Source organism: Chanos chanos, chromosome 7 (genome assembly GCF_902362185.1).
Source record: "Chanos chanos chromosome 7, fChaCha1.1, whole genome shotgun sequence".
NCBI classification, from domain to species: Eukaryota; Metazoa; Chordata; class Actinopteri; order Gonorynchiformes; family Chanidae; genus Chanos; species Chanos chanos.
Window position 1 is genome coordinate 28,426,683 of NC_044501.1, and position 13,366 is coordinate 28,440,048.

At 42.5% G+C, this 13,366-nt stretch overlaps 3 protein-coding genes across 4 annotated transcripts; 1 reads left to right on the plus strand and 2 right to left on the minus strand.

The window, feature by feature from the left end:
• Positions 1 to 661: 661 nt before the first annotated feature.
• cfap184 (cilia and flagella associated protein 184) lies at positions 662 to 2,627 on the minus strand. The gene is made up of 2 exons (XM_030779144.1): positions 1,422 to 2,627; positions 662 to 994 (listed from the first exon to the last, which is right to left on the minus strand). The coding sequence occupies exons 1-2, from the start codon at positions 2,625 to 2,627 to the stop codon at positions 662 to 664; spliced, it is 1,539 nt and encodes a 512-aa protein (XP_030635004.1).
• Positions 2,628 to 3,347: 720 nt separating this feature from the next.
• On the plus strand, positions 3,348 to 5,384 carry tada2b (transcriptional adaptor 2B). 2 transcript variants are annotated; one of them, XM_030780809.1, is made up of 4 exons: positions 3,384 to 3,653; positions 4,197 to 4,651; positions 4,763 to 5,031; positions 5,116 to 5,384. In XM_030780809.1, the coding sequence occupies exons 1-4, from the start codon at positions 3,384 to 3,386 to the stop codon at positions 5,382 to 5,384; spliced, it is 1,263 nt and encodes a 420-aa protein (XP_030636669.1). The 2 variants fall into 2 exon arrangements, with proteins under 2 accessions (XP_030636670.1, XP_030636669.1); XM_030780810.1 differs by having other exon boundaries at positions 3,348 to 3,653; positions 4,197 to 5,384.
• A 4,722-nt stretch (positions 5,385 to 10,106) lies between these two features.
• grpel1 (GrpE-like 1, mitochondrial) lies at positions 10,107 to 13,366 on the minus strand. Its single transcript, XM_030780617.1, has 4 exons — positions 13,289 to 13,366; positions 12,112 to 12,268; positions 11,654 to 11,735; positions 10,107 to 11,439 (listed from the first exon to the last, which is right to left on the minus strand). Exons 1-4 carry the CDS (start codon positions 13,354 to 13,356, stop codon positions 11,093 to 11,095), a joined length of 654 nt encoding a protein of 217 aa, XP_030636477.1. The 5' UTR covers positions 13,357 to 13,366; the 3' UTR covers positions 10,107 to 11,092.

The following is a 13,366-nucleotide window of genomic DNA, read 5'->3' on the forward strand; positions in this document are numbered from 1 at the left end:
TCAGAGTCAGAAGCCCAGCTCACTCATTGTCACTTTTGTTACTATGGTATTGGGCAATCTGTACTTTAATCTGTCTCTGTCCTCCAGATATTTATACTATCTGCTCCAGGCTCATTTAACTCTGTACTTTTTTCCCCTTGTTTTTTAAAAACCTTTGTATTTTTCCTTGGGTGTCACTTAAACATTATTATCTACAATAAACATCTGTCTGCATCATATTTAGATCCAGAAGCTGAGCTGACTCCTTTTAAGAGAGACATTTTGTGTTTCTCTGAGGACAAAATGCTGCCAACGCTAATCAGATTATGGTTCTCTGATTTGTTATCTGCTGCCTGCTGATCTTCATAAACATCAACACAGGGTGGTAACGGTAGCTTGAAAGCCTGCACGCCTTTCACAAAAGATTTTATTTAAATAACCCAATTTAAATCAACAAAATCAGTTCAAAGAGCATTGAAATATTCTCTTGTAACCAAAGAGCGATGTGGTGCGTGGTGTGAAATAAAGTCAAATCAGTACCAAATGAAATCAGTACCAAAAAAAAAACTTTACGCATTCAACGTGATTCATGTAATAATTTATTCCTGAGAGGAGATTTTATTCATATGTGAGTGTGTCTGAGTGTGTGTGTGTGTGAGAGAGAGAGATAGTGTGCCCTCTGTCAGTGAATCTCCTGATTCATGTTTCTCTTCATGCTGGAGGTCCTGAGCAGTTGCACGGCGTGTTGTCTCTTCAGCGCCTCCAGCTTCTCTTCCAGTCTCTCTGAGGAGTCGATCTTCTTCTCATAGTCCCTCAGCAGGGACAAGTTTCCCAGGAGGCCGCAGTGCCTGCGCAGACGCAGGTTGTCCGTGCGCAGGCAGTCCCTTGCGTGTTTGGTCCGCGTCAACACGTCACGCTTCTTAGCCAGGACAGCCTCCACTTCAGCCAGTTCGCTTCGTTTGGCCTGGTTCTCCAGTCGCAAAAACTGCAGCTTCTCTTTCACATGGGTCATAACCTGTCATTGAGGGGGAAAAAAGAAAGAAAGAAAGAAAGAAAAGGCATGACTAAGAAAAGGCTCAGACTTTGTGATCAATCCGTGATCATTTTAATGTTTATGCCCCTTGTTTCTCCTTTCTCCCATCTTTTTCTTTTTTTAATTTTTACTACCTTTAGATATTGTATTTGTTTTAAAGCAGAAGTTTAAGAGTCACTGTGTCCAATCCTGTGTCCTGTTTCTACAGAATGGATTGTAAAACAATTTTTTTACACTTATTCATCACATATGCAGTCATCAAATGAGAAAGACCAAATCAAAGATGCCATTTAATAGATCCAAGCCTGACAACTCAAATATAAATTCAATATAAAATGGTTGAGATGGACAGCATAAAGAAAAAAGACCTAAAAGGCTATGTTAGTACAACAGAAACACAGAAACAGACCTGCACTGTGTTTGTAATCTTCTTCTGTAGTTTTTGGAGTTCTCCTTTACGTTCCTCGATTTTCTCTTTGTACGCTTGAATCTCAATCTTCAGTGGCTCGCCGTCGATGAATTGTAGCGTCTGGGCCTTGTGGGTCTGTTTTGTGAGAGAGAGCCCCTCCTGTCGCACGGCGGACAGCTCCTCCTGGAGCTTCTGCTCGGACTCCAGCAGCCGTGCCACCTTCTCTCGGGCTTCTTGTCTCCCCATCTTCTGGGTCAGGGTTGCCTCGGCGACCTCACGCTTCAGCGTCACAAAGGCTTTCCACTCCTCTTCCACCTGATCCTGTTTCTTCTGGATCACCTGGAGTAGCTCCTCTGCCTTCTGCTTTTGGATCTCCATGTCACTGCATTTCTTCAACTTCATCGCCCTGAAGGTTTCGATGTGCTCCTTGTAGTCCTGGTCAAAGTCAGAGATCCCTTGGATGCCGTCGTACAAGGCCTCGATCGCTTTCCGGCGAAAGTAGTCGGCCAGTTTGGCCTCCAGTTGGAGATTGATCTTATTGAGCTCTTCCCTCTCCACTTTGAGTTCAATAAAAAGTTCCTCATAGTCTATGTCAGGGCCTGTCTCTTCCTCTTCAATTTCAACCCTCTCCTCAAATTTCCCAGGCAGGTCTGGGACTTCCGTGCTTGGGCTAAGCTTCCCTGCCTCCTCTGGATGGCCTGGGTCAAGGTTTAGGTCACCTTCGTTTTCCACTTGTGATTCCCCCTGAGCTCCGACACTCGCTTCATTAAGGAGGGCTTCTTCAAGGAGAACACTGATTTCTGGAGTCTGCCCACCATCAAAAGCCTCACTGTTTGGAACATTAGACGCTGTGCTCTCTTCCCCTTCCACGAGACCGCTGCACTCTGTCCCAGCTGTCTGCTGTTCGACATTGTCATCTGTAGTGTTCTCCGTCACAGCGTTGGTTGGATCTTCCTCAGCGCAGTCCAGAGAAGTCTCACAAGATTCTGGACCTGCTACTACTTCTTTCTCAGCTGTTATGGCTGCATCCCCAGGAGAGTCCTCAGATAGTTTTTGGCTCTCTCCCTCTCCCACATTTTCGGCGGCTGAAGCCTCAGGGGTTTCAGCAGCTGTTTTTTCTTGAGGCATTTCTTCACCCCCAACTGCCTCCGTAACCCCAGACGTGACAGTATGTTCTGTCTTCGGCTCTGCTAACTCCCCATCCATGACACTGAGTTCAGCTCTTAGCTGAAACTCTCACTGTGAAATTGGCAACTTGTGGAAGGTCTAAAAAACAAGCTGCAAGTCACACACAAAAAAAAAAAATCATAAGAAGGACAGATGTATGCTGTTCTTATGTGGATTTTAAATGTATATGAATATGAATACCTTCATTGTCATTGTACATGTACACTGAGATTCAGTGTGCAGTACCAAGCAACACAGAAGGAATTAAACTATAAATATAAAATATAAATATAAAGAGAACACAGAACTATAAAAATATGGATATAAAGTAAGGAAAGGTAAAGGCTAAATTGGCACGGGAAAGAAGAAAGGCATAGTGCGTATCATTGGGTGTAGAACTGAGCATTGATCTTTGTATGAGTTGTGGTTTTAAAGTGGTAGTGCAGTCAGTAAGTAGTTTTGTACAACATTAGCAGCAATGCAATATAAAGTATATAATTAGTGCAAGCATGTCGACACAGTGCAGGTAAGGTAGTAGCTTCACATGATTATATGTATACAACAGCTGACGCTATCAATAATACGACATCAACTTACCTGAGGAAGCGCTTTTCCTCAATGAACACATATATGTTTTCCTGTTGTCTTGGATACTGCTTACGTTAGCCAATCAGGGACGTTCGCGCTGATTAAATTAATATTAATGAGACGCAGTAGTCTGACCGGAGACACTCCAGTACGCATGCCCTCCCCCCGAGGCACTGCTGCTTCCAACAACAAGCTGAAGCCAGCAACATGGCCGACCTGGGGAAGAAGTACTGCACGAACTGCCTTGCAGATGTTACGATTCTGCGGATTCGCTGTACCGAGTGCCAAGACATCGAACTGTGCCCGGAGTGCTTCTCTGCGGGCGCCGAAATTGGTAATCATCGGAGATGGCACGGTTTTCAGCAAGTGGACGGTGGGTTCTTCACCCTCTGGGGTCCAGAAGCGGAGGGAGGATGGACTAGTAGGGAAGAGCAGTCGCTGCTCGATGCGATCGAGCAGTATGGATTTGGAAACTGGGTACGAGTTATGTTTTATCTGATATTTTTGAAAACTTACTAGCACGCTTAAGTAATATGAAATGCACAGTTAGTCATATAACACATGCTGCAGCACTAGTTGTATCTGCAGGAAGTATCAAAATATTGTGCAGTGTCGTTCAGCCCACTTAGCAACACTTTTTGAATGAGTCGGTCCCTTGTGCTAGTCGATTACTTAAAAATTGCATTTTTGACGTGAAGAATTAAAACGGTTAGCTATATTTGCTAACATAAGAAACGAGCTTCGAAATGACAGCATCTCAGTTATGTGTCTTTTTAGTAAACTGGTTGTTCGTTTCAATCCCTTAACTTTTGAAGAAACAGTAACACCTTTTTAAGTAAAGTTAAAACAGTTTTATACGTTATCATTGTTTCCGTGCCCCTCTTACTGTGGAACATGAATACGTTTTGAAGCAACACATTGTTGCTGAACGCTTCTCGTTCTCCTTTAACTTTGGACGTTAAACGCTCAAGTGAGCGAGGGAGGTGTAGAAAGTGACAGTGACCTATTTCTGTGTTTCAGGAGGACATGGCTGGCCACGTCGGGCCATCCCGTACCCCTCAGGAAGTCATGGAGCATTACGTCAGCATGTATATCCACGGAAACCTGGGGAAGGCTTGCATCCCTGACAGCATCCCCAACCGTGTTACAGACCACACCTGCCCCAGCGGTGGTCCTCTCTCCCCCAGCCTGACTACCCCGCTGCCCCCGCTGGACGTGTCAGTCATCGAACAGCAGCAGCTCGGTTACATGCCTCTCCGTGACGACTACGAGATAGAGTACGACCAGGAGGCGGAGAAACTGATCAGCGGGCTGTCTGTCAATTATGACGATGAGGACGTGGAGATCGAGCTGAAGCGGGCTCACGTCGACATGTACGTTCGGAAGCTGCGGGAGCGCCAACGCCGCAAAAACATTGCCCGCGATTACAACCTGGTGCCCGCCTTCCTGGGCAAAGACAAGAAGGACAAAGAGCGAGAAAGGCCTGGCGGTTCAGGAGGCACGGGTGCCGGAGGGGGTGGGGTCGGACTGGGTGGAGCTGGCACAACCGTCACCATGGTAACAGGTGGCTCATCGACCACGCCCTCTGCCCCCAAGCGTAAGATCACCAAGGAAGAGAAGGAGCTTCGGACTAAGCTTCGGGCGCTGTGCCAGTTCATGGTGCATCGAGAATTCGAGGATTTTTTTGACAACATCCACAAAGAACGGGTACTGCGTGCAAAGGTTCGCGAGCTCCAGCGTTATCGACGCAACGGCATCACACGTCTGGACGAGTCGGCAGAGTACGAAGCCGCGCGCCACAAGCGGGAGAAAAGGAAGGAGAACAAGAACGTGGGCAGTTCCAAGAGAACGAGTGGTGGAGGCGTCGGAGCTGGGCTCGGAGGTGGGGGTGCAGGAGGAGGGGGTGGGGCCGGCGCTGGAGGGGGCGGGGCCATCAAAGAGGAGGGTAAAGACGGTGAGTTCTCCGCCATCGAGAACCTTGCAGGTTTCGAGCTGTTGTCGGACCGGGAGAAGGTGCTGTGCAACTCCCTCAACCTCAGCCCCACTCGCTACCTTACAGTTAAAACCATCATCATCAAAGACCACCTGCAAAAGAGACAGGGCATTCCCGCCAAAAGCCGCCTGCCCAGCTACCTGGACAAGGTGCTGAAAAAGCGGATCCTGAATTTCCTGACCGAAAGCGGATGGATCTCGCGGGATACATCCTAACATTCACCTCGTGGCTGAGAACTCGACAGCGAACGAGGTGGCAGCATTGACTGTTTTTTTTCTTTTTCTACTTCTACATTTTGTCTCAAACTTTGTAAAGAACTTTTGTCCCTAGAGAGAGGCCAGACTACTGGATTTGAGTAACTACAGTTGTTCGTGTTTGTCTTGCTTTGGACCAATAGGAATGTGAACATTGCAAGAGGAGGAATAAAACCCCTTTCTGGACAAAATGAATAAAAATTTTTCAGTCTAATAAGGAACAAATATATATTTTTACAAACTGAATGAGTCCTCAAAGAGAGAGTATATTTATACAAGCTAATGGTCTAAGGGTTTTCGCTATTTATCTGTCGCCAGGAAGACGGCTTCTGATTGGCTGTTCCCAGAGTATTAGACCACTGTGCCCACAAGTTCAGTTACAACCACTGACTAACAGGAACTCTGGTTCTTTTTTGTTTTTTGTTTTTTTTAAAGTGGCTAAGGGAGTCCTCAGTCTCTCTTTGAGTGGGGTCGACATTTGGCAGCTAAATCGTCTCTGAAGAATGCTGCAGTTTGACATTTTTCTTTTTTTTCCCCCATAAATCGATTTTGGAATGTCTTTAGGTTTAGGCCATCATGCAGGGATGAAAAACAAAAACAAAGCTATTTCTGCCCTCCTCCTTTTCGTTTATATTTTTTTTTCTGTATCACTGCAGTCAGTGCATAATTGGTTATGGGAGGGGGGGGGGGTCACTTTAGTCACACTTTCTTTTTTGAAGTGGGCATGAACCTTTTTCATGTGTTAAAAAAAAAGACCCCTAATTCAAGAGCTTTCTCTTGCCTGCCAAAAATATGAATGCATGAATCTTAACTGTCTTCTGTTCAAATTCTGTCTTGGTGACTCTCAGTCTGTGAGTGGGTTTGGCTATCGTCTCACCTCTCATTTCGTTGGATGTTCGTGGGTATGTTTTTAACAGTGCGTGGTTTCTGTGTCGTTTTTGCCGTGGATTTGAAAAAAAAAAAAAAACGATGGAGCATGCTTCCTCTTCTCCTAGATCCTTGACACTTTCTTCATCATTTTTCCTCATGGGGATTTAACTAGGATGCTGTCCGTACTAACCTCTCTCCAATGTCTAGTTCAGATGGCTTTAAAGCCTTTTTTTTGTCATTGTAGGTTGGGCCACAAAGAATTGTCTATAAGTTTAGCGGGTAGACAACATGGTTTATGCTTGAAGTGTGAATAAGGGTTTGTTTTTTAAATCTCTCACTGGTTGCTGTGAGAACAACTGAGTAGAAGAAGCTAACATAACACACTAAATTTTTTTTTTTTTTTTAAAGCATACACAGGTTTTTGAGATGGTGCTTCTGAAACTGTACAGCATATGTACATTTAGTGGAAAGGTACATATTTTTTTTGGGTTTGTTTGTTTGTTTGTTTTGTTTTGTTTTTTGGTGAACAGCACTATGCCGTTTTGATTGTATCTAACAGAGACTGAGTAGATCATAGTCCTGAGTAGAGATAAGAGAGTGGCTGAAGACACATCGTTGGGCATCAGAGAATGAGAATATGACAATGTCTTTGCTTGTTGTACAGTCTGTCCCAGTGAACTGCCTTTTAGGTCTTTATCGAAGCCAACGCCTTCTTAATATATTTTTGCTACACCACAGAGTACAGTTAAAAACCTTATTTTTTCCATGATGTGTACAGCTTGTTGATAATTTGTAAATTAGATAGCCTTTTATTGTCATGTGGAATGCTTTTTTGTTTTTTTATTATTATTATTATCTTCCCCAAAGATCCATAAAGAAAAGAGCACACACCCTTGAGCACTATTGGTATTATGTAGAGTTGCCAAATAAAAGTGATGTCGCTTGAGAAGAAAACTGGCAAAGTTATGAAGTGGATTTGGTAGGAATAGAACAGAAATGTGGATGTGTGTGGATATTGACTCTTATCGCAGCTTCATTTTTATTCTCCTCCCATTTGGTTTTCTGTATTGTGATGAACACGTTTGAATGAAAGAAAGCTGATTTTAATAGTAGTTTATGGTTTTATCAGTGCTCAGCTGACATGTGTAAATTTGCACTGACTCATCATATCTCTGATCTCTGATTGGTCAGTGCCCTGATAATGGATCTGACTTTGTCAGCACTACTTTAACCATTTGCCAAACAGTTCTCAATGTCTAACATTATTTCACTGGTGTTGAAACTATAGCGTTTCTAAAAACTCTTTGCTTCCACCACTGCCTTCGCTGTGAAGTGGTATTAACCTGTATCTTATGACTTGCTTGCTTGCTTGGCTTTAAAAAATAACATTTTTCATCGTGGGTTTTTTTTTTGAATAGCAGTAAAGCGGGGAGGAATGGAGGGTCGATCAAAGCTTTCTCTTCGTTCACCAGTCATACCCGTTCTTTTTTTCAATCATCAAATCCTTCTGATGAAAACCAAACTCGAGAAGGACCCGTCCTTCGCTCCCGGGGTGATGACTGCCTCTCTGTCCTCCCATCCTCTGTATAACATACAGCTTTTAGCTTTTTTCACAAACTGGCTTTTTTTTCTTTTTTTTTTTAAACAGCTCACACAATGAAATTGTTTATGATCAAAGAGACAGCAGTGACAATTCAGTGTTCTTGTGATGACCATCAAAAGGAGGCATGAAAGAAAAGCAGTTGCTTTGGAAATCTTGGTGGGGGTTTTTTTTTTTGATCCTCTCTTTTCGTTGGCAGCAGTCAAGGGCTTTTGTGTGGCGGGTAGCAAGTGGCGGCCAAGGCACCATTTAAATGTAAATGAAGTTTTGAACGGGCACTGGATGACAGAAAACTAGACCAGGAAGGAGGTGATGAGAAGGGAGGGGAGCGGTTGGGGGGGGGAAGTGAAGTGAATGGGTTGCTCTTGCTGTCTTTCACCTTTTCAGAGCATAGATTGTTATTTTCCTTTTTCAGCATCGCAGTTTTTTTTTTCTCTCTATGTCCATTTTGATAGCAGAGAGTACAAGAAAGGACTTGCTTCTGCACCAACGCTAGTGATTGGCTGTTGTATACTTGGGGTGTTGTGATGTCACTGGTTATGCAGATTGAGAAAGCATCCAAAAGAGGACAGAAAGGCTCAGTTCAACTCTGCTGTCGTTTGACCACTCAGTATTTATCAGCATGGAACCCAGCTTAGACTACCTGTCTCATTCTTATATTCTCAATGTTTCTTCATTTTCCAAAAAAAAAAGGGGGGGGGGTTCAGAGGCTGTGCATAGTGTGAAATGAGCATTCCTCAAATATCTGGTCATGTCACAATGATATTTTTGTAGATGACTAAAAGTCATGATCAGGTGATGTTCCTAATTTCATTTTTATACCCCACAAAAAACGAGTCCGTTTCCAAACGTGTAAAAGGCAAATGTTATTGTTACGTTTATCTAAGAGATGCCATGAGGTTTTTTTTCCTCTAAACATACAGTGTGTTTTTTTAAAATTCCTATAAAACAGTATTAGAATGGTTTGCTGCAATTACTAGTAGCAGAAATGAGAAGAAATGAAATTGATTATTGAATTACACACATGGTAACTTTCACAGCCAAGCTAATTGTATATCAGGCTCATCTATTGGCAAAACAAATCCATATTTTATTTTTATGTGACTTTGAGTGACATATTTTAGGTAATGTAAATATTTTTAAGTTAAAAAAAAGAGAGAGAGAAACATGCTGTAAACAGACTGACCTGTGAAATATTAAGTATTTTATGTCAGATGCATTTTTATTACTTTTGTACAAAAAAAGGACTAATGTGTAAAAGAAATACACAAAAGAAAAGCATTTCCGCCGTTATTCTGTATTGGTTGAGAATGCGGAGTGGTGGTTCCCGTGTAACGTAGCGTGTTTAGAACGATCAGCGTTTGTAGAAGATAGTTCAGTAGTCGACCATGGAGGGTGGGTTAAAATTTTCACATCCTACTGTACTTTAATTGCACACGGCATTTGTCAGTTCTTGTTTTGTATTAAAGTGCACAAACTTTATGATGCCACGTTGTCTTTTGCCTTTATTTTGAAACCGAACTTGACGGTATTTCGGAACCGTCATTCTAAAATGTTTTCCCTTCTTATGCATACATTCTCTTCCTCGTCTTGTTACGTGAGAGAAAAATTGACAATTGCGAATGGGAAAACATGCAAGCTGAAAGCGCATCTCCATCTTCCACAGAGTATCTGTGATATTTTTGATACTTCTTGTTGGCGTTACATTAAAATGAACCACGGACGGAGTGCAGAATTCATTTGGGCAAGTTTAAATGTTTTATTCGTCGTGTCTCTTAATTTGGCCTCTGATTCACACAGACATTTTTAGTTCCTGCTCTGTCTCTCTGCTATTAAACATAATAGTGTTCTAATAGTGGGCCACCAATGCATAGCCCTCACGACACTGTGGAAGTATGGAATGTCAACAGCGCAGTGAATTGTCTTTAGCGCAACCTTGCTTAAATATGCATTGCTAGTTGAAAAATCAATTTGTAGCTGCCGATTTTATCTACTATTTAAATCAGAACAGCGGAGCATGTGAAATGGAAGCTTATCTGATTTCTCCAGGAGCAGTTTACCATAGACACGTCTATCCGAACTCTATGACTTGAATATCTAAAATAAAAGCAACGTCTACCTGCACACGCCTGCCACAAAAATGTACCGTGTTGGGTGAACAAAAAAATATATATATATATGTTGGTTTTACAAAAACGAGTGTTACACTTCTACCATTTAATTTACGTTTTATTATGAAAATTTATACACAGACTCTCACTGTGAGGACAAGAAACGTAATGTAATTGATGCATCAAAAAAGAAAAAAAATAGAGAGGACCTTCCAGTAATACAAAGGCTTGGATCCTTACAGCTAAGTGTTGAAGAGAACAGATCATGTTTGTTCACTATGCTTCAGATTACATGGAGGCTTATAATTTTATTATCAAAATGCTTTCTCGTTTGAGTTTAGCTGTTTGATTATCAAGCCCACTTGACAACTCAGCTGTCTGTGAAACAATAAAGAAAAAGAGTAGCCAAGTGCATTTCCCTAACATGTTAGAGAAACAAATGGGTTTGTCATTCCAAAGGTGTGTTTGACAGACCAAGATTACACATACCACATGGGAAACTTGCATCAACATAATTCACTTAGTCTTACTGGAAATTCCCTCCAAAAAAGAAACATGTTGGAATCAGGCCATGTTGACCATTCTGGAATACATTATGACAGGTCTTGGTAAACTGCGACAGTTAACGAGCTTATTTTAAGAGTGTCAACAAGTGTCGTGGTAAAAAGCACACAGCAGTCATTTTTCAAAAGCACTGTTTCTTTCAAAACTGTTCTCCATAACACCACTGAATATGTAACCTAGATAAAAGTTAGCGCAAAGACTGAAAACTGAAGAGAATAAATGAGCCTAAGTGTCTTCAACAGTAGACTGTATGTTCTTTTTCACCACTTGACACTTCACTAACTGCACTCTTTAAATAGACTCCAACAATATGTTTACATAAATTTCCGTATTATTTATTTACTCCAAGATCAGTCAGTCAGTCTGGGTAGTGTCCATAATCTGGATATTTAGATATTGAATATTGGATTCCCGCCTCTTTGAGGCTCTCTAAAACATGAGGGGTGCTGTGATTAGCATGCTCAGACCGGAGCCAATCTGTTGCCCAGGCAACAACACGTCGTCATGGTAACAGGTAGAATCTGTTAGGGCGCTTTGACCACGCCCACCAGGGCTGGCCTGAGGGTGCGCCCGTGCAGCTTGTAGCCCACCTTGGTCACTACGGCGACCGTGCCGGGCTCTTTGCCCTCGACGGGCGCATGGAAGAGAGCTTCGTGCTCGTAGGGGTCAAACTTCTGGTCAGCGGGGTTGAGTTTCACCAGGCCGTGTTTGGTAAAAACCTTCTGGATCTGAACTTCCGTCATGACCAGGCCGTCATACAGGTTCTTCAAGTGAGGGTTCTCTGAGGTCACTTCTTCTTTAGGCACACTCTCCGTCGCTTTTTCCAAAATGTCTGCTACCTCCAGAAGGTCTTTGCAGAATCCTTGAATTCCTGGAAGAAGAGTTCAGAGAAGAAGAGGATTTGACCTGACCTTGAAAGCCTTTCTGCCTGAATTTACAAAGTGCTTCAAAAAAACGTTTGTCTGCCTTTAATAAACCTATTCTTATTTTAATGCAATTATTCATCTTCAAAGTCTTGAAGAACTCGAGACATCCCAGTTCTGAGCTTTCGCCAATATAAAGATATAAACCTCTGACAATCTCACCATAAAGTTTAGCATCATCCACCATCTTCTGACTCCTCTGCCTCAGGTTCTCAGTGTCTGCCAAAGCTCGCTTGTATTTATCCTATGGAAAGACACACAGGCGTAAGCCCTGTGACCAAACTCCAAACCTTAGCACTCACAGGCCGGTGTTAACTCGTACTTCAACTCATCGTAGTCCAGTGTTTTATATCTTTATGATACAGAATCAAGCATGAGAACAGCAGCGTAAAAGACAAAGATTCACATATGCAATAAGTCAAAGTATCTGTTAGAAGTCAATCTAAAGTATTTTCAGGATATGAAAATCACTGCTCCACTGGATTACAATACAAACACCAGATGCTATCAGGTGTTGGAAAAAAAAAAAAAGAAAGAAAGAAAGGACGCATAGAACACAGCTTTACTATGGGTAAATGAGAAGTTAATTGGGCGCTGAAGAAGGTGTGGTCTATGCTTACCGTAACTTCTTTAAGCTGTTCCTCTAATTTTGCCTTTTCTTCGGAGAGGGCTTTCTCTGCTGGACTGACTTCTGGTTTCTGAGCCCCATTCTCCTCCTCGGAACCTTTTCCGTTAGCCTTCTGCTGGGCTGCTGTGCAAAGTAGACGTGGGCAAGCCCTGGAGGAAAAAGAAGAGAAAAAAAGAGAGCAATGAAAAAAGAGGGAAGAAAAGAGGACGGATATAAACTTATATATGATGTTAATGTAATTATTTGAATTCAGAGCACCGACAGCCTGTGATGCTGTGAAAGTGAAACAGGCGGCATGGTTGATTTGTTGTGTTGGCTGGCATACCGCACCTTGGTTTACCGGTATTCACATAACTGCGAATTACAGGTAGCTGCTATCTGATATAGCTAATATACTGGCACAAGGGGGTGACTGACTTGTGTGGTTGACTAAATACAGTATGTACAGAAAATGGTCATTCGCGACTTTGCGGTCGGTTGGGCGATAGTAACTGCGCTGGTTTGATAACGATTCCAAAGAGCACACGATCTGTTGTACAAGTTACAAAAATTACACCGCGTTTCAAACGACGCTGCTGGCCAACATCATCGGGAGGCTAGGTGACAAAACAATACCAACGGTCATCGGTGAATTTAACTTAACCTTGATAACCTAGCATAGTTAGCTAACATCATGCTTGAGCCTACGGGAAAATGTGACAGATGATGCAACTGCACGACACAGCCGTACTACTATACATGATTAACCACGTCGGATGTATCTTACGCCTGGTCTGAATTAAAATGCATTCATCTGATATACTACATTTAGTCAATTACTGCAATGACTCTGACAAGCAAGTATCAGTTACCGGGATGGTAACAGAGAACAAAATGTATGTCTCCATTAAACAGCCCCCAAAGCATCACCACATTCATTTTTGATATAAACTATTACTAATCCTCACAATAACCGCGTACAGTCCAAATGGACTACAGAACACCCCGTTTGTGAAGACACATTGTGAGTCTAGTCAAGGTTCTTACGAAAGCAGATATGACATGTCGTAGCTCAAAAACTTGACCGGTTAGAGCTTACTAGAATAATGTTAACATCCAACTGCGGTACAGACACTATCTAGATACTCTCAAAAGGAAAAATGCAAAATAATATTTCTTTATTAACTTACCGAGGTAATGAAGGGGAGGCTACAAGAGCGTAACTCTGTCTCACAGCTCGTACACACCAGCTCGCCATTTTCACTGAT

Bases quoted from the DNA above. Each gene is read 5' to 3' on its own strand.
- tada2b (XM_030780810.1), top strand. From the start codon at position 3,384: ATGGCCGACCTGGGGAAGAAGTACTGCACGAACTGCCTTGCAGATGTT. The intron at 3,654-4,196 runs GTACGAGTTATG...TCTGTGTTTCAG, and splicing joins AGTATGGATTTGGAAACTGG to GAGGACATGGCTGGCCACGT.
- grpel1 (XM_030780617.1), bottom strand. From the start codon at position 13,356: ATGGCGAGCTGGTGTGTACGAGCTGTGAGACAGAGTTACGCTCTTGTA. The intron at 12,269-13,288 runs GTAAGTTAATAA...TTTTTCCTCCAG, and splicing joins GCCTCCCCTTCATTACCTCG to GGCTTGCCCACGTCTACTTT. The intron at 11,440-11,653 runs GTGAGATTGTCA...CTCTTCTTCCAG, and splicing joins GGATGATGCTAAACTTTATG to GAATTCAAGGATTCTGCAAA.
- cfap184 (XM_030779144.1), bottom strand. From the start codon at position 2,627: ATGGATGGGGAGTTAGCAGAGCCGAAGACAGAACATACTGTCACGTCT. The intron at 995-1,421 runs GTCTGTTTCTGT...CCTCAATGACAG, and splicing joins AGATTACAAACACAGTGCAG to GTTATGACCCATGTGAAAGA.